Source organism: Mercenaria mercenaria, chromosome 19, assembly GCF_021730395.1.
Source record: "Mercenaria mercenaria strain notata chromosome 19, MADL_Memer_1, whole genome shotgun sequence".
In the NCBI taxonomy this organism is placed as follows: Eukaryota; Metazoa; Mollusca; class Bivalvia; order Venerida; family Veneridae; genus Mercenaria; species Mercenaria mercenaria.
The window spans coordinates 7,750,917-7,775,027 of NC_069379.1; the positions used below are offsets into that span (position 1 = coordinate 7,750,917).

The 24,111-nt window shown below is 35.6% G+C and overlaps 1 protein-coding gene across 4 annotated transcripts in view; it reads right to left on the minus strand.

Annotated features, from left to right (window-relative positions):
• Positions 1–24,111, minus strand: part of LOC123543077 (sodium- and chloride-dependent taurine transporter-like) — an 82,555-nt gene that overhangs the window by 13,412 nt on the left and 45,032 nt on the right. For 2 of the 4 annotated variants that reach the window (XM_053531010.1, XM_053531009.1), the window contains exons 2-12: positions 17,281–18,194; positions 14,596–14,730; positions 11,836–12,016; positions 9,912–9,989; positions 8,541–8,712; positions 7,683–7,850; positions 7,063–7,169; positions 6,452–6,570; positions 4,195–4,307; positions 2,818–2,970; positions 2,000–2,096 (exon numbers count right to left, since the gene is read on the minus strand). In XM_053531010.1, coding sequence (XP_053386985.1) covers positions 2,000–2,096; positions 2,818–2,970; positions 4,195–4,307; positions 6,452–6,570; positions 7,063–7,169; positions 7,683–7,850; positions 8,541–8,712; positions 9,912–9,989; positions 11,836–12,016; positions 14,596–14,730; positions 17,281–17,371 — 1,414 coding nt within the window. In that variant the 5' untranslated portion in view covers positions 17,372–18,194. Of the gene's footprint in view, positions 1–1,999; positions 2,097–2,817; positions 2,971–4,194; positions 4,308–6,451; positions 6,571–7,062; positions 7,170–7,682; positions 7,851–8,540; positions 8,713–9,911; positions 9,990–11,835; positions 12,017–14,595; positions 14,731–17,280; positions 18,195–19,615; positions 19,862–24,111 lie in introns of those variants that run through there. The other 2 variants (XM_053531012.1, XM_053531011.1) reach the window with 2 other exon arrangements.

The window sequence follows — 24,111 nt, forward strand, 5'->3', positions numbered from 1 at the left end:
TTATACCCTCCGATATTTTCATGATTACTGATAGATGATGGTTCAACTAACCAAAATGATGAAATTTGGTGGTTCGATAGTTACCAAGAGATATAGAATGCGTAAAAATAACTTCCTGCAGGATGAGAAGAGCATGAAGAAGAGATTTGAAATTCAAAACGATTGATTTATAATAAACAAATAATGCCGATTGAATATGTCAGACTAAGACGTCTATTGCTTGTGAAGTGTTATGGGGTTTATTCATTTTTTTATATAAGGGTAAGAAGTTATTTCTATATAAGAGTAGTTCATTCTAGCATTCCGCACTTAATTTAATTGACAATATATTTATTTTTACACGTTGAAGGCTACACTAGCGTAAGCGCACATTTGTTTATTTTATAACATCAGTAAATTCCTTTGTGATACATTGGTAAGTTTGCTCTACTGGGTTTTATTACCAACCAATCACTCGGAAATCTAAAGGTGCTGTAACAGGAAAACAAACATGCTTTGCCCCTTTATTCACAGTCATAAAGATCATACTATTAAGATTCGATAAACTATCAAATTCACTGACATTATCAAGCATTTTTGAAGTTATGACATCCATAGAACCAACATAAACAAATAGTTACAAAATTGTAGATATTGAAAACACTTGGAGAGTGGTTACCAGTTCTTATAATAGCCTATTGGTAATGTGCAAAGAAATATTTTTTTCAGCTGGTTCAAAAATATGAAAAGTACCATTTTCATGCCAATGGAATGAAAAGAAAAAAAACCATACACACACAAAACGTAACATTTGCGGTTATCTAATATTTATATTTACACTTTGATATCGCTTGATTTTTATACATCTTAGGTAGTAATTCTAAAAGCCCGCATATTCATGAAATTGCTACAACACATGCGTAAACCGCTGGAATAGAGTTTTCATAGACAATATAGACCATTTTAGATCATGCTTCAGAGAATTTGCACATTTCATACTATCACACAAACAGACTTAATCAAACTGAGTTTGCTATTTTTACATCCTTGAGTTCTATGCTAAGGAAGGAATCTTTAGAACTGTCAACAATTAGTACAGTCAAACTAGTCACTAGAGCTCGACGGGGCAAGCAAAATGTGTTAGTACAAGCCAGCGTGAAGAATTCATTATAAAGACTTGACGCTGAGTTCGAGCCAAAAGTAGTAATTGGATAATCCGAATTCGAGCAAAAGAAGTTTGACTGTACTAGTCTTTATAAAACACGCGCCATAGATTTTTTTCTGCCTGTACTGTTCATACAGACAATCAAACAGGTAACCAACCAGACTTTAGCCTGAAAAACGGAAATTTTAGAAACATGAGAAAGATAACTTCCATAAATGAACAAAATATCAGAGCGTACGAAAAGTTAAGCAATTCTATATAAATAACTTTAGTCGTTTTGAATTTTGCCTATCTCAAATGCAAAAAATCTATTTGTAGTAACTTGTTTTACTTCTCAGATTCATAATTATAACCGAAAAATTACAATTTTGTATTAAAATGTAGCAAAATGGCGAAAATCTGAAGTTTTTAACAAAAATGCACTTATTGACCTTTGACCTTGTGCTGTGACCTTACTATGACCCTTAGAAGGCGACAGCCCCCCTGAAAAGTTTCCAATTTTTATAAAGTTAACAATAAATATGGCTGTCGGGCATTAACAAAAAATGCCATCAAAGGCAATTTCTAGGCCTCTTTTTTGGATATATAGGCAGACTAACTAGTAACTTTGTTCGCTCCAACTCTAAGAGACAAGCAAAATTTATTTGAATAACCAATAGAGCCATTGAATTACATTATACAGATTTTGCCAAGACTTGACAGGCTAAGGGTTGTGTACGAATTATTCAGGATCGCTCTGTAATAGATCCAGTTTCTCTCATACCAGCCTCACGCTGCAGACAGGTTCTCCAAAAGCACTGCACTCTAAAGGGTGCAATCAAAATGCTGACAGGTGAAAATTTTATATATACTTACCATACACAATGATTAAACAGAAACCATAGAGGGCGACTGTGAGAAAATATAATTTTGTGGTACACTGATCCATTATAATGATGTAATATAGGCCAGCCTGAAATGAAGAAGAAACCATATTTACCCATCTACAAAACAATCCTTAGCCTGAAAAAAAAGCATAGGTATTATATTAAACCATCTATAAGATGATTCCGCTATAAGCCAGGTTCCTTAAATTATTTCAAGATCACAGTTTTTTAGCAGACTGGTTCCTCAAATTACTTCAAGATTTTTTAGCAGACTGGTTCCTTAGATTACTTCAAGATCACAGTTTTTAGCAGACTGGTTCCTCAAGATCACTGTTTTTTAGCAGACTGGTTTTAGCAGACTGGTTCCTTAAATTACTTCAAGATCACAGTTTTTAGCAGACTGGTTCCTTAAATTACTTCAAGATCACAGTTTTTAGCAGACTGGGGCTTTCTCTGATGACTTCAGGTAGTGGACCCATAACGACAATCGGCCATCTCTATTTGATTATGTATTCTCTGGATTCGATTTCGGCATATCCCGGCTGGTCCGGAAAGTCAATTGTTTGAGATACATAAACAGCCGAAGAAAACCAAAGTGTGTAATTGCACGGATATTACTGAATGTTATTATGTGTCTTTTACCTTAACTGGATTGATTTCTGGGTTATAATCTCCCCTCCCCCCACTCCTCCCCACCCAAAATGTTATTTGTGCTGACAATATACAAATCAAAACTAGCAAAGAATGACTTTTTGTGTGCTTTCTTATTTTTAGAGCCCCCAAAAGGTGAAGTTAATTATCACCTACCTGCGTTGTGTGTAATATTGAACAGCCAACTCCAACAGAAATGAGGGCAAAACCTGCACAAAAGTTAACACAAGTACGTCTTTCTTGAAAAGTTTCACTCCAATCTGCAAGTCCTTCCACTAAGTTATCGAGTATTGTGAACAATGCCACAATCTGAAAATACAAAATATCAGAAAGTTAACCCTTACACTGCTAAATTTCTATTTTTCAATTTGGACAGTACTGTTAACTGTTAAAAGGTGTACTTACAAAAAGATACTGACTGAATGGCGAACAGCGCTAGTCATGATCAGACTGCACAGATGTGCAGGCTGATCATGATCTACACTGATCACAAAGGCAGAATCAATCCTGTAAAGTATTGTAAGGTTTAAATCAATGGGAAAAAAATACCAAATCTATCTGATATTTTCCAAACACTACTGAAGGTAGGTAACTTAAATTGAGCTGTGCCATGGGAAAACTAACATGGTAGCTTTGCGACCAGCATGGATCTGCGCAGTCTGGTCAGGATCCATGCTGTTCACTAACAGCTTCTCTAATTGCTATAGGCTTGGAAAGCGAACAGCATGGATCCTGACCAGACTGCGCAGGCTGGTCTGGATCCATGCTGGTCGCAAACCCACAATGTTGGTTTTCTCATGGCGTGGCTCAATTTAATTCTAAAAACTTTTAATCAAGATCAACAGTGTAGGAAGCTACTGCAAAGCATGTACTGTAAAATTATATATATTTGTGAGGGACTAGTTTATGTAGGGTTTTATTGTTCTGTCAATCAACTATATTTAATCCCAAAGGACAAGAAAAATTCCTATTCATTTTATATTTAAAGGTCTAAATTCAGAATTCATATTCCAATGAACTACCTGTTATGACATTTACTATGAAAATTTAAGTCCATGAAATTAAATGATTTAACAGAAAATCTGCAATTTAAATCATATTATTGAGACAATGTTGTGAGAAGATTCAATTCAGTAAAAAATCTCAAACAAGAGGACTGTGATGGCCCTGGATCACTCAGTGACACATGAATTACACTCCTTGCTTGAACATTTTTGGAAAATCATTTTGCAAGGAAAATCTGTGAAATTGTTATCAAACATTCCATAAAGGGCAAGCAGTTTCAATGACTTTAGAACTGGGCCTGCTGATCCGACATGAAGATTTTTAAAGTTTCCAATATATACATGGGGTAAGCTAAAAATATGACAGGTACTCTTTACTGTTGATTATTTAAATTAAAGTATACCCTTATAAACAGACCATGTAAAGCACTGACAGCAACAGAGGATATTTTTTGTAACCAACTAGGTTATTATGACAAGCCTAAAGATATAAGCTGTATTTCAAAGAAAACATTTAAATGTCACTTACCAAAAACATCACACCAGCGATGAAGATTGACAAGTAAAAGAGTAGTGCATACACTGGTGGGATTTCAAGCTTGGAGAAAGCCGCAGCCATTCCTGTGAATATCACTTCAAACCCTGGAAGTAGAAAGCAGTTAACGATATAATGCAGAATTTCGACACATGTTTTTTGTTATTTTAAGAAAACATTTTTTTTATTTTTATTATATTATTTCTTAAAACAAAATAGTCAATCATATTCATGAAATCAACAAATCTGAACTGCACATGTTACAAGTTTGTTAACCCCAGTCTGCTTAATTTCTAAAACAAACTCATTGGGCAATACCATTTATCATTCGAAGGGGTGTTCACTGAAAATTTACTGAACAGCGAACATTGCAGACCATGAACAGACTGCATGGATGTGTAGGCTGATCTTGGTCTGCACTGGTCCCAAAGGCAGAATCAATTGCTGCCAGCAAACGAGAGGTAAAAGTACGAAGGGCGTTCAATATGTAATGTTACTCCGTATGTAGTTCCATAACCGTTGGTTATTTTTAGATGCAGTTTTCGACACATTATAAAGCAATTTATTGGGAACACAATGCTAAATAAATGCTCAAAGTAAATAATATAATCATTGGAGTGAGGTGTACTCGGGTATACTGGACCATAATTATAATTTAGGTTTGTCCTGGGCATCTAGTGTCTCAGAAAAATAGAATAACTTGTAAAATCACAAAATTCTATCATTTTTCTATGAGGTACAGCAATTTGTGTATCAACATAAAATACCAGAATTTTTTAAATGATTATTATCACACCTGACAAAATTGCAGAGGCTTATTGTACTCAGCTTGTCATTTTTCGAGTAAAAGTATACACACTCAATTTAATACTGTTATAAACTTTTTTATTTTAGTTTTCATATGTTTTTATGAAGATCATGATTTGTTTTATCTGTTTAAACTGAAAATTGAACTATAGTTCTAGTTGTTGAATAGTAGAATCAAGGAATTTGCATATATTATATATACAGTCAAATACCGTTACCTCGATATTCAAGTGATTTTCACACCTTACAAATAACATGGATATTTTTGACAGGCTGTGATATCGACTAAACCAGGTGTAAAAACAGTACAGGTAAGTTGACGAGACTGAAAAATCTCATCGAGCTAAACAAAATATCGAGCTAATGATATCGAGGTAATGATAAATAATAACATTAAAATATATAGAGAAAAGTCGGGACCGACTAAAACACATCGTGCTAACCGGAGTATCGAGCAAACCGATATCGAGGTAACGATATTCGACTGTATTTGCAAATATTACAATCTCAATATTTTGAACATAAAATTGTCCAGTATACCAGAGTACACCTCACTCAAATGATTATATTTTTGCTTTGAATCTACAGATTTTTATAATTTATAGAGCACTGTGTTTCCAATAAATTGCTCTATAATATGCCGAAAACTGCATCTAAAAATAACAATCGGTTAGGGAACTACATACGAAGTAACATTACATACTGAACGCCCCTCGTACAGATCAGTGTATTGTATCTACATTGTAGACAGACATATATGAGCCGTGCCATGGGAAAACCAACATAGTGGCTTTGCGACCAGCATCCGCGCAGTCTGGTCAGGATCCAGGCTGTCCGCTTTCAAAGCCTATTGTAATTAGAGAAACCGTCAGCAAACAGCATGGATCCTGACCAGTCGCAAAGCCACTATGTTGGTTTTCCCATGGCGCAGCTCATATATAAAGTCTCTGTTATACAACAGTCTCATCACAAAAAGAAATTGATGAATGAATACAATCATTATGGCATAAACAAGTTTTTAAGTGAAAAGGTTCAAGTCAGTATAGGTTACTAAGTTTGTTTGTTTGTTTTGGGTTTAACGCCGTTTTTCAACAGTATTTCAGTCATGTAACGGCGGGCAGTTAACCTAACCAGTGTTCCTGGATGCTGTACCAGTACAAACCTGTTCTCCACAAGTAACTGCCAACTTCCCCACATGAATCAAAGGTGGAGGACTAATGATTTCAGACACAATGTTGTTTATCAAATAGTCACGGAGAACATGCGCCCCGCCCGAGGATGGAACTCACGACCCCGTGATCCGTAGACCAACGCTGCTACCTACTGAGCTATGCGGGCAGGCTTACTAAGATACTAACTAAGATACAAAAACTGAGGGTGTAAAAAGGGGTCATGACTTTGATCCAAGGAAAATTAGAGTACATGGAAGCCAATATTTACCAACCTGCTATTTTAAGTATCTGATTGGGAAGAACCTGTTGTAGATTACCAATATATGGGGCCATACATAACTGTGGTAACTGACATGTCGCTGCATACACAAGAATTATGAACAACCATGATCTGAAATATATAAAATATTGTTACTATATACATTCTTAGTTATTTTGCAGTACTAAGTCTAGAACATTATTATCTTTTCCAGATTCCCAGACTTTCAGATTTCCAGACTTCCAGACTTCTTCCAGATTTCCAGACTTTTTTTTTTTTGACTTAACGACCTTAATCAGCATACATTTATTGTTATAAATTTTTTATTCCAATATTCTTTGTCAACTGGTCTGTTGAAATGAAGTACAGCTGTGTGTTGTCTGTTGCATTAGAGTAGCAATAATATGTTTTAATTTATCACCCAACTTGACAAAGTCTACAGCAAAATTTACTTTGAACATATCAGTGATATGAAATAACTATGAAACAATAATGGAGGATACAGACTGGTGTACTTATAAATATACTTCTTAGGTCCATGTCGTAGATTTAACGCAAGATCTGAAACATACGGAGACACAGGCAAAATTTTTTAACCCAATGGTTCAGAAAGTAGATGCTTACATATTTCTACTGAGACGTCCATTTCCCGTCATCTTGCCCATGGTTGGAAGAATAGCAGTCCACACAGGGACCGAGTCCATCACCAGTCTAAAGCCTGTTACCCAGTCCTACAAAGTACGAATAAGTATTGTTACATTATTTGAAACAACATCCTACAAAATAGCTACCTAAGCTTGCATTCTGACTGTTTTTAAGTTGTTCAATGCTATTTCAAGCAACAGCTAGTAGAAGTGTACACAAAATTTGTAAGAGTGAAAAATGTACAGATAGAGTTATATACCAGTCTAGCAACAGTTTTCTATTCTGTATGGCAAACACAGTGAAACAAGTACAATTGTGGATAGTACACCTTTTTTTATTTACTTCTGAGTTATTAGAAAGGCATTTATTCAATTCTAGAAAGAATTTGACTGCTTATATTTCAATTTTTCCGATGTAAAAGGTTATAAATTTGCGTTTTGGGAACCAGTCTCACAATGCAATCATGCCACTGGCCAAAATTTCAAAACAGTACTCCGAGCAACCAATCAGAAGGCTTGAATTCTGAGACTGGTCTTCAAATTCAGATCTTTAATCCCTTTTCTACCATCTATAAAGGACATTACTGAAAGCTATCCTACCTGAATTAAAGGTGTATTTTCATCATGTAGATTACTGAACTGTTTCATGTCCAAATTGTACAGGTCATACAGGAATGTGTTGGACCCGTTACTGTCTAGGTGACTGTACCCGTACCCTAGCACAGTAAACAACAGGGCCAGGAATGCTGGGCCAAGAACAAACAATATCTGAAACGAAAATACATGTATCATATACTGCATCATTTAAGGTATATAGACACCATACATGAAAATACATGTATCATATCTTACATCATTTAAGGTATATAGACACTATTCATGAAAATACATGTATCATACATTGCATCATTTAAGGTATATAGACACCATACATGAAAATACATGTACCATATATTACATCATTTGAGGTATACAGACAATACATGAAGCTGGACTCATTGCTGTTAAAGAGAATATACCCATACTCTAGCACATTAAACAAGGCAAGGAATGCAAAGCCAAGAAATAATACAGTCACACCTGTGTTAAGCACCACCTCTGAGCAGAGACCACCTGGCTCTAAAGACCACATGTTTTGTTTCCCATTTTAACATTTCAGTGTATTTTAACCTGTGAATAAAGACCACCTCCCAATAAAGACCACATTTCGGCTTTCCCAAGGGTGGTCTTTATAGACAGGTTTGACTGTACTGGAAAAGATTGAAATAAATTCTTTACAGTGTGTCACTACCCCAAATCAAATTTCCCCTCACATTTTTTTAAAGCAAGTATTGGGACACCTTTTTGTGTTTGGGGGTATTTCTGTGAAATAAACCGTAACAAAGCAAAAGGCTTCCCAGGTCACAATCTGATCTGTGTAACAAATTAGAATTAATCTGTTTAACACCTTCCACTTACCCAACCACAGACTCTAGGTCCGAACGCTAGTGCAAGGAATATAAACAACCAGACAGCGACCATGGCAAGGGGTAGAATTGAGCCACTGAAGTTCTGCACTTCCTGAGAAAATGTCCACACAGGAAACCCTCGTACATCTGATATATTACCTGATATTTGTAGGTACTCATGACTGAAACAAACAAAATGAGCCACGCCATGAGAAAACCAACATAGTGGCTTTGCGACAAGCATGGATCCAGACCAGCCTGCGCATCATATAGGCATTAGAGAAACTGTCAGCTAAACAGACTGGATCCAGAACAGACAGTGCGGATGCGCAGGCTGGTCTGGATCCATGCTGGTCGCAAACCCACTATGTTGGTTTTCTCATGACATGGCTCAAATGCTCTTCCCTGATATCTGCATATATAGTCTTTTTGCCCGATATCTGCATAATATAGTATATGACGTTCTTGCAAAATACCTGCAAATATAACATTCTTTAACAAAACTTTAACCGAAGTGCGGAAAAAAGACGTTAGCGCCAGGTAGAGTAGGTCAGCTTTCAATATACTTCATCTAATTGAGCTAAAAACAACCGATACATGTAAACATTTCTAAATGAAAAATACAACAATCATTTCATGTTTTTGCCTGATATTTTCAGGGCTGAAGTAAGCAAAATGCCCTTGCCTGATATGAGAAAATACTAATAATATTTGAAGAATTAAGTAGGCATCATATATATTTTGAATCCTTCAAGATGTCAGGTTTTTTTAAGGAAAGATGGGTATTCTAATACCAACAAAATCTATAAGATCTATAGGAAGCACAGAATCTAACCAAGCAAAACAACAGCCGATTCGGTTTGACTGACTCTGATCATGGGAAGAAAATTAATGGAATGTGAAACACAACTTATGCCCCACCAGCACCAACTTAAGCGGCCATTTAGTATTTTTTTTTAATCAATGACCCCAGAAATTAGTTTTTTTTTGGTTCTTAAAATCTGACTGGTCATATAACTTAAACTATGGACACTTAAAATTTTACTAAGAGTCAAGATTGTGTTAAACCATACTATTTTATACATTTAACATCAAGATATTTTCTACCCAGTAGCACTTCAAACTATCATGCTTAGCACCATTCCTGTGTGAAACTTGTATGAGCTCTCAAGGATATTTGAGCCGCGCCATGAGAAAACCAACATAGTGTTCGCTAACATTTCTCTAATTGTAATAGGCTTTGAAAGCGAACAGCATGGATCCTGACCAGACTGCGCGGATGCACAGGCTGGTCTGGATCCATTCTGGTCGCAAACCCACTATGTTGGTTTTCTCATGGCGCAGCTCATTTTATTCCTCAGCATTTCATGAATATACTTACTCAAAAAACTGAGATTCTGGTAGCTGGTCAGGTGTCTTGGGATTTCCTAGGATAGTACTATATACAACGCCTAGCAGTCTGAAATAAAAGATTTATTTTATTGGTTGGGAGTAGTTTTTAAAAATAGATACCAGCAAGTAATCTCTATACAGTTGAACTTTGTTTGCTCAAACTCAGAAATTTTGTACACCACCCTTGGCTCAAACTGATCATCAGGTCCCGACAAAATCCCTATAAAGTGTATATTGATAGCTTGCCCATGAACTGCTGATCATTCGAACACATTTTGATGCTCTATTCAAGTTCAAGAGAACCAAATTCGACTGTATATAAAATCAAGCATAACTAGAGATGCTTTTGAGAAAAGTGCATGTCTCCCACAACTGCCCCTATGAAAAATGTCTAGTTTCTCTAGATGGCTTAGATGAATGGACCCAATTAGACAACTTGGGCGAGTGGACTCAATAAGTAATTCAAGGGCCATAATTCAGAAGTGCCTGGGCAGATTTGGCTAGCTGTCGAACTTGGCCGAGGTCTTATGGTCAAACACACTTTGTTCAAGTTTGGTGAAGATCAGATGAAAAATGTTCGACTTAGAGTGCGTACAAGCTTTGTGACAGACAGACACACAGACTGGAGTAAATCAATATATCTCCCACACCACTGTGTGGTGGGAGACATAATAAATTGAAATTGGGTATTTAAGGTTTGTTTGTTTTGGGTTTAAGGCCATTTTTCAACAGTATTTCAGCCATGTAATGGTGGGCTGTTAACTTAACATAACCAGTGTTCCTTGATTCTGTACCAGTACAAACCTGTTCTCCGCAAGTAACTGTCAACTTTCCCACATGAATCAGAGGTGGAGGACTAAATTAATGATTTTAAACACACTGTCGTTTATCAAATGTAGTACACCAGTAATGACATTCAGCCAATTATGTATTCTGTGTATGCATGATCAGCACTGTTTTCTTTTATGGAATGTTACAACTTATTCAACTATGTCCCGAGAACGTTGAATTGCTCAAGAATACGTAACCAAACAGCAATGGCCCCTGTGTCAGTATGGGTCCACTACCTTAAACAACCTTTGCAAAACTATTTAGCTTTATATACTTTCTAAATATGTCAGATACAAATCCTTGAAGACTCTATGGCATGAGTTTCATTAAGCATTACATGCCACCTTAAAATCGTATTCAGAGTTAGATTATATGCCATCTTTATGATCTATGGTGTTTTTATACATTGGTACTAAATTCTATATATTCTATGTAAATCTGGCAGATCTTAACCAAAATTTTCAATGATTTGACTTAGTGACATAATATTTGACCTCGGGTACCAAACTTTTGACCTTGACCTAGATTTCATACAAACAAACAATCCCGCCAAGTCTCATGAAAATCAGGTAGCAAATGACTTTCTAGGATTTTACCAAGCGATCTAGTAATTCTTGACCCAGATAATCCAGTGTTGAACTTGACCTAGACTACATAAATAAATATTCTGATAAAGGTTTATGAAAATCAACCTGTTGTCTAAGAGCGTTTAACACACCTTTTCTAATGCTTCTGCCTAGTGACCTAGTGTAAGGCTTCTCGTAACCCAATTTTCAACCTAACTTGGATTTCAAAGAGATAAACATTCTGCCATTCTGCCAGTGTGTATAAGTAGTGTTAAAACAGGGTTATGCAATAAATTATTTTGATGCTAAATCTAAAATAGTAGATAAAATACAGAAGCACTCTTTCTTGGTTGCAACAAAAACTTTGACGTCACGATACTTCAACATGACTGCATTCTAGCGCAACAGTGTTTTAACAAAGACAAGCATATGAGAATTTGTCATGTTTGTAGCAAGTAATGGTATGTTACAGAAAAAATGCCATAATATTATTATTAAAATATTGTATATACTTACGAGCCTGAATTGACTCCTATATGACTTTGACACGATGGTGTGTTCCAGGCGTTGTTACAAGATCCCCAGACATAGGGACTTTTTGCTATGGCGATGAATGCATACATTCCATAATGTGTCACCATGGGAACCATATATACACATACAAGAAAAAGTTGAATCAATAAAGTAATTCCAACACCTGAAAAATATAAAATAATAGTGATTCTGCCTGTAATCAGTACACGCCAAGATGTGCATGCTGATCATGGTCTGTACTGTTCGCTATTCAGACAGTAAATTTTTAGTGAACATCCCTTCAAATAATAAGTGGTACTGCCCACACTGAGTGACAGACCAGTCCATTTTAGAAATTTAGCAGGGTAAAGGTTAAGGACATTTTTACAAGTTATTGTTCTGATAAGGCACAACTCGCAAAAATTAGTAAATTGCAACGAAAACCACCCTAGACCTGGACCTTATTATTATATACTTGTGTACTAAAAATCTTCCTTTTATGCACAGACATGCACTCACATGCTGAATCCAGCATAACCCCCAGGGGTCTAGCTAGGTCCAATTTTTTGGGAGAAGTCACTTCTCCCTCAAGCTGATTTAGGGAGAAGTGGGGATACTTTAGGAGAAGTGGGAAGACTTTTCCTACTGCAATGATGTTGAGTGATTAAAAGGTGGCTGTAAGTTCTTGATAAAAAGTATTGAGTGTACCATTCATTTTCTAGTTAGATCATTTCCCATACAGTGTTATTGTTTCGTTAAAAAATTTGAAAAAAGTCGTTTTCAAAATCAAGCCGATTCTGTAAATGTAACACGCCGAATTTTGGTTATATCTTGTATGAAGTGTTTATTATTAACACCGAGCAAAGAGCTATAAAAATAAATTATACTTCTTTGCACCGAGTCATTCACCTAGGAATGTCATTACCACTCGAATAAAACTGAAAGTAAACTGTGTATCTAGAAATACATATTTCAAAAAAATTCATCGATGGAAGTCATTTAAACATGTTAATACATTACATGTCGTTCTTTATCATAGAAACAAATAATGTGTACCAAATTCCATTAATGCATGGTTAATCAGCAGTTTCTTTAAAAAAAACTTTGCTTTTAGCACTCAAACATGTTGACAATAAAAACGAAGTGTCAAAGATGTAAACGCGACGCTAATTGGCTGAACACAATCAACGAGGTGTATCGATAATTTGATTTGCTTTCAAACTTCTCAGGAAAATCTCGCAAGTACTGAATAGGCGGAGCTTAATTTGCTCCCGGCGTGTGTTTGTGTATTCGGCACTCGATATGACACCGTGCAAGTTGTCAACAGTCCGGGTAGCACTAATTAGTGACTGCGGAAATCAAAGAAAATCGGGCGACTTGCATTTCGCTTTGAGGTTAGATTTGAGCGAAGTTTGAAGTTCTAGAGCGCCTATTTTGCTCAAGTCGCCCACTCGCGAGAGCCCTGACCCCCTCTTTAACTTCAATTATGGGGATGGGTGCTTTTACTTTTTTTGGGGGAGGGGGGGATGATAATGACTACTCACAAACAATACTGTAAAAACATTTATATTTGCAGAGGACTAATTTTCGTGGATTTCATGGTTGAGTCAATCTGTAAGTATACAAAGTCCTGACTGCAATGGTCAAATTTTCTTAGCCAGCTAGTGAAAGATGGATATTCTAATACCTAGTTATTTAGCAACTGTTTTATCACATGATATCAGAAACTAATTTTTTGTTTTTAAAATCTGACTTATTAGCCCAGTATGCTGAATACTGTGAAACTATTAATATTCTTGAGGGACTTATTTTGTGGATTTCGTATTTAATTTCAATCCCAACGAACAAGTAAACTTCCCATTCACTTTATGTTCAAAAGCTGAAATCCACAAATACATATCCCATGAAATTGCCGTCTGGACAAAAACCACGAAATTTCATGCCCATGAAACTAAATGATTTTACAGTATGCAACATTCAATTCTTCAAGTTAAATGTAACTTTGTACCAATCTGATGGTCAACTGAAAAGCTGCCAGTAATATTTCTAACTTGGCAAAAAATATCGGAATTTTGGTATCAATGAATATTTATGACACACTTGGATAAAACATATTCCAGATGCTCCATGGGAAATTTGGAGAGTACTGATTGTGTATGGTAATCTTGCCACTGGCTGTTACTAAATCAAGAAGATAACCGATAGATTACAGGTTATTATATAGAAAAAATGATTTTGTTCAGAGAATACATTTTTGTTACAGCAGTTCCTCAGGTCTGTATTCATTAACATTCTGGGTATAAAATGCTGACTCAAGAGTTTGAAACGTTTAATTTTCTATTTCAAATATTGTTGTTATCTTGATTTACTGAAACTTGGTCAGTCTGAATATAGCTCAGGTAACTTCAAAGCCATGCCAAAGAAATTGTACCACAAATATGATAAACTATTTTACTGCAAACAAAAATGTGTACGATTACTGTGAAATAATTCCATTTTGAGGGCGTAAAATTTCATGGTTTTGCCACAAATGCCTATTTTTGCCTTCATTGGTTTTAAATTTGAAATTAACGGATTACTGCAAAAGTATGAAATCCATGAAAATTTGCTCTATCCATGAATATTAATGATTTCACATGATAGGCTATTTATATCAATCACAGAATTATATTGCTGATGACTAGGACACCATGAAAGACACTGGCGCTCTTTTATTTCTTTATATTCCTTTACTCTTCCAAGTTTTCTAAAAAATACACATACCTTTAAGTATAGGAACATGCTTAGAAAGCAGTCCCACAATGCCTTTCTGCTGATGGTTGCCGATCTTGAGTTGTATGAAGACAGGAGGTACACACAGGACAAACAGGAAGATATAAGCTGCCAGCAAGGACATTCCTGAAAACATGAACACCAAACATTTCAATAACAAGTTTAATAGTGAGTGAATGATTTCGAACAAATCTCCCTGTACCAGGGATTGGGTATAAGGTTATAAAACTGACCAATGACAATGCTGCTTTCTGAGACTGGTCTGTTTTAAAACCTTGAATAAATGACCCAAAGAATGCATTTAAGTAAACCAATGTTAAATACACATCTGATGTTGATGACCAGGGTCATAAATCCAATGAAAACTAGAGATGCCTGGACCGATTTGGCTAGTTATCGAACTTGGCCGAGGTCTCATGGTCAAACACATTTTGTTTAAGTTTGGTGAAGATTGGATGAGAAATATTCGAATTAGAGTGCAGACAAGAGTAAAAAGACCGATTTTTGGTAATACAAGGGCCATAACTCCAAGACGCCTGGACCGATTTGGCTAGTTATCGAACTTGGCCGAGGTCTTATGGTCAAACACATTTTGTTCAAGTTTGGTGAAAATCGGATGAGAAATGTTTGACTTGGAGTGTGGACAAGCTTTGTGACAGACACACACACACACATAGACTGGAGTAAATCAATATGTCTCCCACACCACTGTGTGGTGGGAGACATAATAACTACTGGTAAACTGGAAACTGCTGACAATATGCACAATACTCACTTAAATGAATGAAGTTAAGTGTAATTCTGCCAAGTAGTGTCAGAGGATTTGCATAAACAAACTTTGTGACAGACAGACAGACTAACAGACATACAGCACTAAATCAATATATCTCTCCCACATCATGTAGAAGATTAACCTGTGTTCCGACACTATGTTTTGTTCACAGGAGATAACTTATGAGGGTATTCAAATTTTGTTTAATTATGTCCCTTTACTTCTTAAAAGATAGATAATTAAACGCCAAGAAAGATCGTTCAGACTTTATAAGTGTAATGATTAAGATTATCTAGTCAGATAGTTGGGGACATAACTTAAAACAGTAAAATTATGTTGCTTTTGTTTTTGTTTGGCTTAATGTCACAGTGACCAACACAATTATATGATGGAGGAACTCTGTGCATTATTTCATCACGAGCGGGCACCTGTGTCAGAACTACCAATCTTCTGTAAGCCAGCTGGATGGCTTCACAAAGATTCAACACCCTGAATGAAGCTTGAACCTACATCGGTGAAGGGCAAGTGATTTGATGTCAGCTACTTTAATCACTCAGCCACGGAGGTCCCACAAAATTATTATAAGATAATACAATTCTTCGATTGTTTTTCTGTCAAGATGAGGGATAAATGAGCCATGCCATGAGAAAACCAACATAGTGGCTTTACGACGAGCATGGATCCAGACCAGCCTGCGCATCCGTGCAGTCTAGTCAGGACCAATGGTGTTCGCTGTCTAAGCCTATTGCAATTAGAGAAACCGTTAGCGAACAGCCTGCGCATCTGCGCAGTCTGGTCAGAATCCATGCTGGTCGCAAAGCCACTATGTTGGTTTTCTCATGACTTGCTCAAATATTGATTTTGACTGGCATTTTACCTAGAGTTTAATTCTTATTGGAATCAGATGGGTTTCCCTGGAGTGTAATGATCTACACCCAAGATATTTCAGAAAATGAGATTTTAATTATCCCAAAAGATCAATCTTTGGAGATAACAGAGTGTCAAGAAGGCCATTGGTACTTCAGAAAGATCAATCTTTAAGCTTCATTGGAAAATTGTCAGATATCTAGAAATTGAGGAAAACCTTTAAACTGTCACTGAAAAGGTGGGTTTAGCAAAAGACATAACTTTACCTTTCTATGCCCTTTCATTTCCTATAAAACATACTGCATTTTTTTTAATCTCATCTCAGTTCGGATCTTGCATACATAAAATAGCTGTAATATTATTAATATCATAAATAATTCCCCGTTACATAACAGCAGATAAAAGTTCATGGGGAAATTACTATTGTTTGGAGTCTTGTTTTCATTTAATGGATGAATAGCCACGCTAAAACTGTGTTCATTTTCGTTTAATTACTATTTTTAATCAAAGATGAGAAAAAAGATACCCTATAAAAGGCCAGATTAGGTATTTTTCACTGTGTATGGATATTTTTCAGACTAAATCAAGAGTTCCAATCACTAAACATGTAAAGTAGCAGGCTAAAGTTGGTTATTAAGACAAGTGCGTCGGATTTTACGGCAATCTAACACAAATTAAAGGCCACAGAGGTTAAGAAAATCTGAACAGCAAGGTCTTGCTGTTGTTGTTGGGTTTAACGTCGCACCGACACAGTTTAAGGTCATATGGCGACTTGAACAGCAAGGTCTGCCAACTTCGTCAAGAGCAAGCTGACCTTATTTACCCCAGCTACATAATACATGTAATTATTTCATCATGTAATTTAGACGTTAACGTTCTTATTCCTTTGAGAGTAAAAGTGCAAATACTGAGAAAAATTGTTTTGTAACCAAATTCTGCGAAACTCTGGTTAAAATATATGTATAAATATAATGCAGATTTATCAGGTTTATGAATGTTACAGATTTTATTATCCAGCTTGCGGAGTAATTTCTTACCTGATGGCATACGTGTAAAGGACAGCCATGCTGGATAAACCACTATAAATGCAATCTGCAACAAGTTCCATGGTGCTACTTCCCCAGCCATCTTTTTTTGTTTCCTTTCTGTTTGTCTGTGTTGTTTCTCGTCTGTTGATGCTGTCGCTTTTTCCTCACCCACCTATTATCCTGATGTATAATCGCTGTTAACTTCCTTTTGTTTACTTTGTGTCTCCCTATTTATTCTTTCCCTCAAGTTTATCTCTTGATTACCTCCCTTTGTTTGGCTAATGTCTGTACTTTTGTTTACCTCCCTTGTTTTTTGTTATTTAATCTCTTTATCTCCCTTTCTTGTCACTTCTCTCTTGTTTACCTCCCTTGTTTTGCTTTTATCACTTTATCCCCATTTATCACTTATCTCCCTTGTTTACCTCATTTCTATCTTTTTTTTCTCATAACACATTCACTTAAAATTCAAAACCTATATCTTCAGTGTAAGCAATTCAATAAGCAATTAACTACACTACTGAAGAAGAACCTTTTGCATTTTCATTATCATGTAGTTTCCCATTAAAGCTTTGAACTTTCACAGTAATTACGAAACAACATTATCCACAAATCATTTCTGCTTTAACCTATAATGACCGTGCAGATACACAATAATTACTCTTTCATATAATATCATGCTATCCCTTTATCCATCCAAGATTCGCATTTTTTCCCTTTCCTTTCCTTTGCAGCCTTTGAAAAGCACACTGGTCCACAGACTGCTCCACATCTAACATCAATCTATCAGAAATAATTAGCTAAACCATATTTCAAGAGCATGTATCACCTTCCCTACTGAACCAATTAACTGTCAATTTGTTGTTCTTCAATTTCCTTTCCAGTGATCCCACTGTTATGATTCCAAATATGAGATCAACATTTGCCTGAAAGAAGAACAACACTTGTCTTTATTATAGCAATCATCCCACTATTAAACCTTAGCCTGATAGCAGCAAGTGATTCTGCCTTGGCGACCAGTGTAGACCAAGATCAGCCTGCACTTCTGTGCAGGCTGGTCATGATCTGCACTGTTCGCCATTCAGTCATTAAATTTCTGTGAGCACCTCTTCCATTATCAAATGGTATTGCCCAAACTGAATGATGGACCAGTCCATTTCAGAAAAGCTATCATTTAGCAAACATAAAAACTTCCTGTAATCCTACACAAATACTAATCACTAACAATTACCCAACTTTTCTAAAATGAATTTCTGGGCAGTACCATTTATTATTCAAAGGGGAGTCCACTGTAAATCTACTGACAGAATAGCGAACATTGCTGACCAAGATAAGCTCATCTTGGTCAGCAATGGCCCCTTGCCGCAAGCAGGCTGAGCAGGCTAAAGGTTGTCAGAAAAATATAATAAAACACCACGAAAACTTCAATAATTCATTTTCGCCAAATGTCTCTTAACACAATTCTCCATACTCTAAAAATTGGATGTAAACACTAGTATTTAATTACTACCTTATATTAATGCAGCTCAATAGCAATTCGCAGCAGACGCAGCGGAAGGCAAAGAGTCAAATAGGAAATATACTGGGAACTATTTTTCCTGGGCACAAATAATTGATGATGTGAATGACAGCTCGACAGAAACATAATTGAATTGTGAAATAGTTCCGACGTTCCTTGTTGATTCTCCTGTCTTACGATATGTCCTAACAAATTTCGCTACTGAAATATTTATAAGAAACCACCACAACGAAATGTTTGGCATTTAAGCTTGATAAATCTGTCGAATTTAATCCAAAAACTTCTCAAGGAACATAACTATAGAGACCAGGGCATAGCTGTGATGGTACAACGATCTAAGAGTGTAGTAGTTACGAACTACACATTTGTCCAGAAAAATGTTTAGTGTGTTACAAATTAAAACTACTGTCGAATTCCTTCCGTTTGTCCACTTTAAAAAAAAAAAATTCCGGTAAACTATACTTCTTGAAAGGTGTTTTATCAGATTTTGGTCAACTAACGATGTTCTTCAAAACTTAACCAACTGATTCCACAGGAAGTATTTCTAAAATTTGTCCTGGCTGCCCAACCAAGATAGGGTTATTTTACTACTGCAGATTATAAAATTAACAATGTGTGTAAAGGTTTAATACAGTACCCAGTAGATAATTGTATGACCATTAAAAACTGGGTTTTTTTTTTACAAACAAGTGATATTTAATTATGTATGTAGCTGCAACATACACAATTAATTCAGTTTAGTATAGTTCCGTATGAAGATTTTCTACATTTGAAGTAAATATCTTAATATTTTAGTGAAAGAAAGCCACTGGATATCTTTAACATTACCTCTGTCAATAATCCAAGAATATCAGAATTCACTCCACATATTAAAAGAACCACAATTTCTCAAAATTATTATATAAATAGAGTTCAATTTTACTATTTCATGTATTAACTACCTCAAAACAGAACAATTTTTCGAGAACCAACCATATTTTTCAATTAGATCTAATGTCACCCATAGAAAAAAATCCCATTAATGCAAAGGAATGACCCAGCTGCACAGTTCACTTCATTCAGATTGTGATAAAGTCATTAGCTTGTAGACACTTGTCATCTAACACCCCTAATTAGCAATCTATTATCAAATTGTGTATACCCATGATACTATACTTATTCAAATACATGTATCTATATATAGACCATTATTTGTTTCCCAAAATCAATTTTGAATACTGGCTGACTGATTTACTTACGTCAGAAATTGTTCAGAGTGATTTTTTAGTTCATCTAATTTTGCAGGCATGAAGTTTTTTTATGGTATTTTCATGGTGGCATAAATTCAAGGAATTTATATACTGTTAAATCAATATTAATTTCGCAAGCAAGAAATTTCGTCATTTTGGTCAAAACCGCAATTTCGCGGGAGTATGAATTTCTGGTTTTAACTTGCCACATAAAATGAATGGGAATTCTACTTCTTTGTTGGGATTAAATTCCGTGGAATGACTCAACCACGAAATCCACGAAAAAACAATCCCCCATGAATATTAATGATTTCACAGTAAATGGGAAATTTATCATTCTGTCTGTTGGTATTTGACTGACCTCGACCTTGCGTAAACACCTTGCATTAAAACAAAATCGTATCACTTGACTATTTTCATCATGCATGCTGCAGATTTATGCAAGTCAGTGATAACAAAATATTTTTAAATAAAATTGTTATGAACATTTTCTTCCCAGTCGTTCAACTAACAACCTTCAAACTGGGTATACAAAGAACAGCATTAATTCAAACAAACTGAAAATGCAGTCAAACCCTAAATAAACTTGACTGTGGAATAATTATCTGACCTTTGACATACTGTTTATTATCGCTTACAAGATCTATGCATTTGTAGGGGTTGCTGAATTTTTTCTCCATAAACAGCGATGTTGACCAAAGTGAGCTCCAAAATGGCCTTAAAACTTCATTCATTTCTACATTTATATAAACTAAACACAAAACTTTGCTGAAATATGAGAAATGTTATTATATAAGCAAATAAAACAAAAGTTCCAGTGGTCTTGACCTCAAGTCTAAAATATTCTTTTGTTATACATTTTGCACCTCATTATATGTTGAAAAGTATACAATCAATGCACCTCTGTGAATTAATATAGTGCTTTTCTTACAGTTAATAAAACACTGTAATTATTTCTAATTAATTTTCTTGCTATCAATTATTCATGCACTCCCAACATAGCCTTCTTCTGTATTTACACCAGTCACCAAATCATATAATCTCTTCCAAAAAAACTAATTACAAGAGAAAAATGTTCTTAATACTGTCAGAATATCAATAACTCTGTCTAAAAATGTTGTAAATGTAAGAATTTCGGAACTTATTAAAATCATTAATCTGATTCAACATTATATTCCCCAGCTAAAATATTCACAGTCAGTCACTTCAGGCAGAAGCCTATCTCTACATTACATCTGCCAAATTTTTGAACTATAGAAAAAAAGCAGCCACACTTAACTTTGAAAATATTTTTAGTATGTCAAACAGAAAGGGGCAGCTTGGTACATTGCAGGACTACATGAATTGTGAGGTGGCAAGATGAATCTACCTAACAACCTATTATTAGCAATTAGGAGTGACCTGTCGCTTTTATTTTTAGATTTGGATTTTCCAGACTGTTCCATTTATTAAATAAGGGTTTGAAAGATATTTGACTTATTTAAGACTATAAATATATTTTAAATACTGTGCAGATTGAAATTGCATTGATAGCTCAGTTGGTACAATTGAGGAATCTTGTTGGTGATTTAACTTTTCCGATTAGGAGGCTGTGGGTTCGAATCCCACACATGGCGAATTGTTTTATGATTGAATTTGTTTTATTTATATTTTTCTTATCTTTTTTTTTTTATTTCATTTGATTTCATCATTTCAATTTCAGTTTTATTTCATTCATACAATTTCCATACATTCATAACATTTCAAACACACGCGCCCAATGGAGCATCCTCACACTCACTGGCGGCGTCGGTTTCTTCCGAATCAGTGTCATCAGCTAGTTGAATGACAAAATTGTCAAGAGCTATGTGAACCATGTTGAATAATTCACAATCAAGAAGATATTTGAAAAACCTATGTTATATGCGAAAATAGCAAAATGATACAAGTAATGCAATTCAAATACATCTTTAACATTATTATCATTTTAAATATATGTTGCCAAATTATAAAATAAAAAATAAATAAATGAATAAAATGAAAAAAAAAAAAAGATCTCCGTTGGAATTCGAACTCACAAAAGTTAGATTCTGGAGCCGTCACGCTTTCCACTGCACCACGGCGTCTAATTGTCGAAGAGGCAGTCATTTAAATATTTATTATAAAAATAAGTTATAAAAAGGTAGGGTACCCCTTATACTGAAGTGGTTTATTCCAATAACCTTTCAAATCTATTAATAAAAGCGACAGGTCACTCCTAAATGCTAGTAGGTTGTTATCGTTAATAAAAATTTGAAGACAGTAAACTATATGGAGTCTAACTCTTTCTTGTTATAATCAGGCAAATCACCTTTGATACAGAATATCCATTTCTACTATTAAAATAGGTCTAAGAACCTATCAAAAGTAACATTTTTTTGTTCAGCCTAATAGTTAATTAAACCACAAATATGGCTAATCAGTTCCTATTACAGCCTACACCCAGACCACATCAATTAAGTAAATCTCTTCTGATTAAAAGGCTCAAAAGTGCATTATATACTAGTAAAAAGAATATTAATTTCAGTAAAGGTTGAAAGCAAACATCTGGAATAAGCCAACATTTTGATAAAAGAATATGTATGAATTAATCAATTACAAAATAGGAATGAAACATAAAAATAAATTAAGGAGGAAGAGGGGGAACATAATTTTGAATCACAAGTCACGCACTCATCACTGGATTTGAAACTTACAAGAGGGCCATTTGAATAAACATTTTTAGTGGTGCTCTACCCCTGCTTGGCTATAGATGTGCATCATTGATCATTTGAGCTGTGCCATGAGAAAACCAGCAAAATAGGTTTGTGTCCAGCATGTATCCAGACCAGCCTGTGCATCCGCGCAGTCTGGTCAGGATCCATGCTCTTCGCTTTCAAAGCCTATTGCAATTAGAGAAACCATAAGTGAAAAGCATGGATCCTGACCAATAAACTGCGTGGATGCGCAGGCTGGTCTGGATCTAATGCTGGTCGCAAGCCCACTATGTTGGTTTTCTCATGGCACGGCTCGACATTTATGTCTGGGCGAAATTCCCTGCAGTCTTCCCTTATTATAATCATAACAGTGATGATAATGACCAAAATTATGGGAAAAAGGAGGTTAATGTAGAGATCTGAGAAAATCAAAGAAAAAACAATTTCAGGGCTGTGAGATGCATGGCCAAATGTGTTATAGTGTATAGCAGGCAGGTTACATATAGATAGATTTCTTTTTCATTGTTGCATTGATGTGACGCTGACAGAACTGTGTTCACTCAATAAGTTTGATTGCATTCCGTGCTGCAAAAAGGGTTAAAACTGTAATCATACCAGATTCATAAACAGCCCTTTTTTTATTCATAAACAGCCCTTTACAGGTGCTTTACATATATTATAGCAAATACAAGTAGCCTCACAGCCCACGAAATTCATCCTCTACTGGTACAGACACAGAGAGATCTGACCAGAGGGACAGGGTGAGATCAAAGCCCCAGAAATCTGTATTAGATACATGTCTGTCCATCTAATATGACTGCCTGGTTTTTAACGTGCCTGGTGTATCAAAACTGATCAAGCTCTTTCCTGGGAAGAACCAGGACAGGCCTCTTAAAGAGTAGGCAGAACTGCTTTCTAAAATTACCTGCAACTTCTATAGATATGACTTAATGCCCTGGTCTCTTCATTACATTACACCATGTTTAAATGAGCCGCGCCATGAGAAAACCAACAGAGTGGGTGTGCGACCAGCATGGATCTAGACCAGCCTGCGCATTCATGCAGTCTGGTCAGGATCCATGCTGTTCGCTAATGGTTTCTCTAATAACAATTATAGTCTTTGAAAGTGAACAGCATGGATCCTGACCAGACTGCGCAGATGCGCAGGCTGGTCTGGATCCATGCTGGTCGCAAACCCATTATGTTGGTTTTCTCATGGCACGGCTCAAATCGCTTGTTTGATCATGGACCTTTATTTGTCTGATATGGGGAAGGGGTCTTAGCCTGTCAATTAAGGAAAAAAAATATTTCAACAGCATTCGGGCAAAAGGGATGACTGTGAAATAAACTGTAAAAAAACTGCATGATTTGGGATAAACTA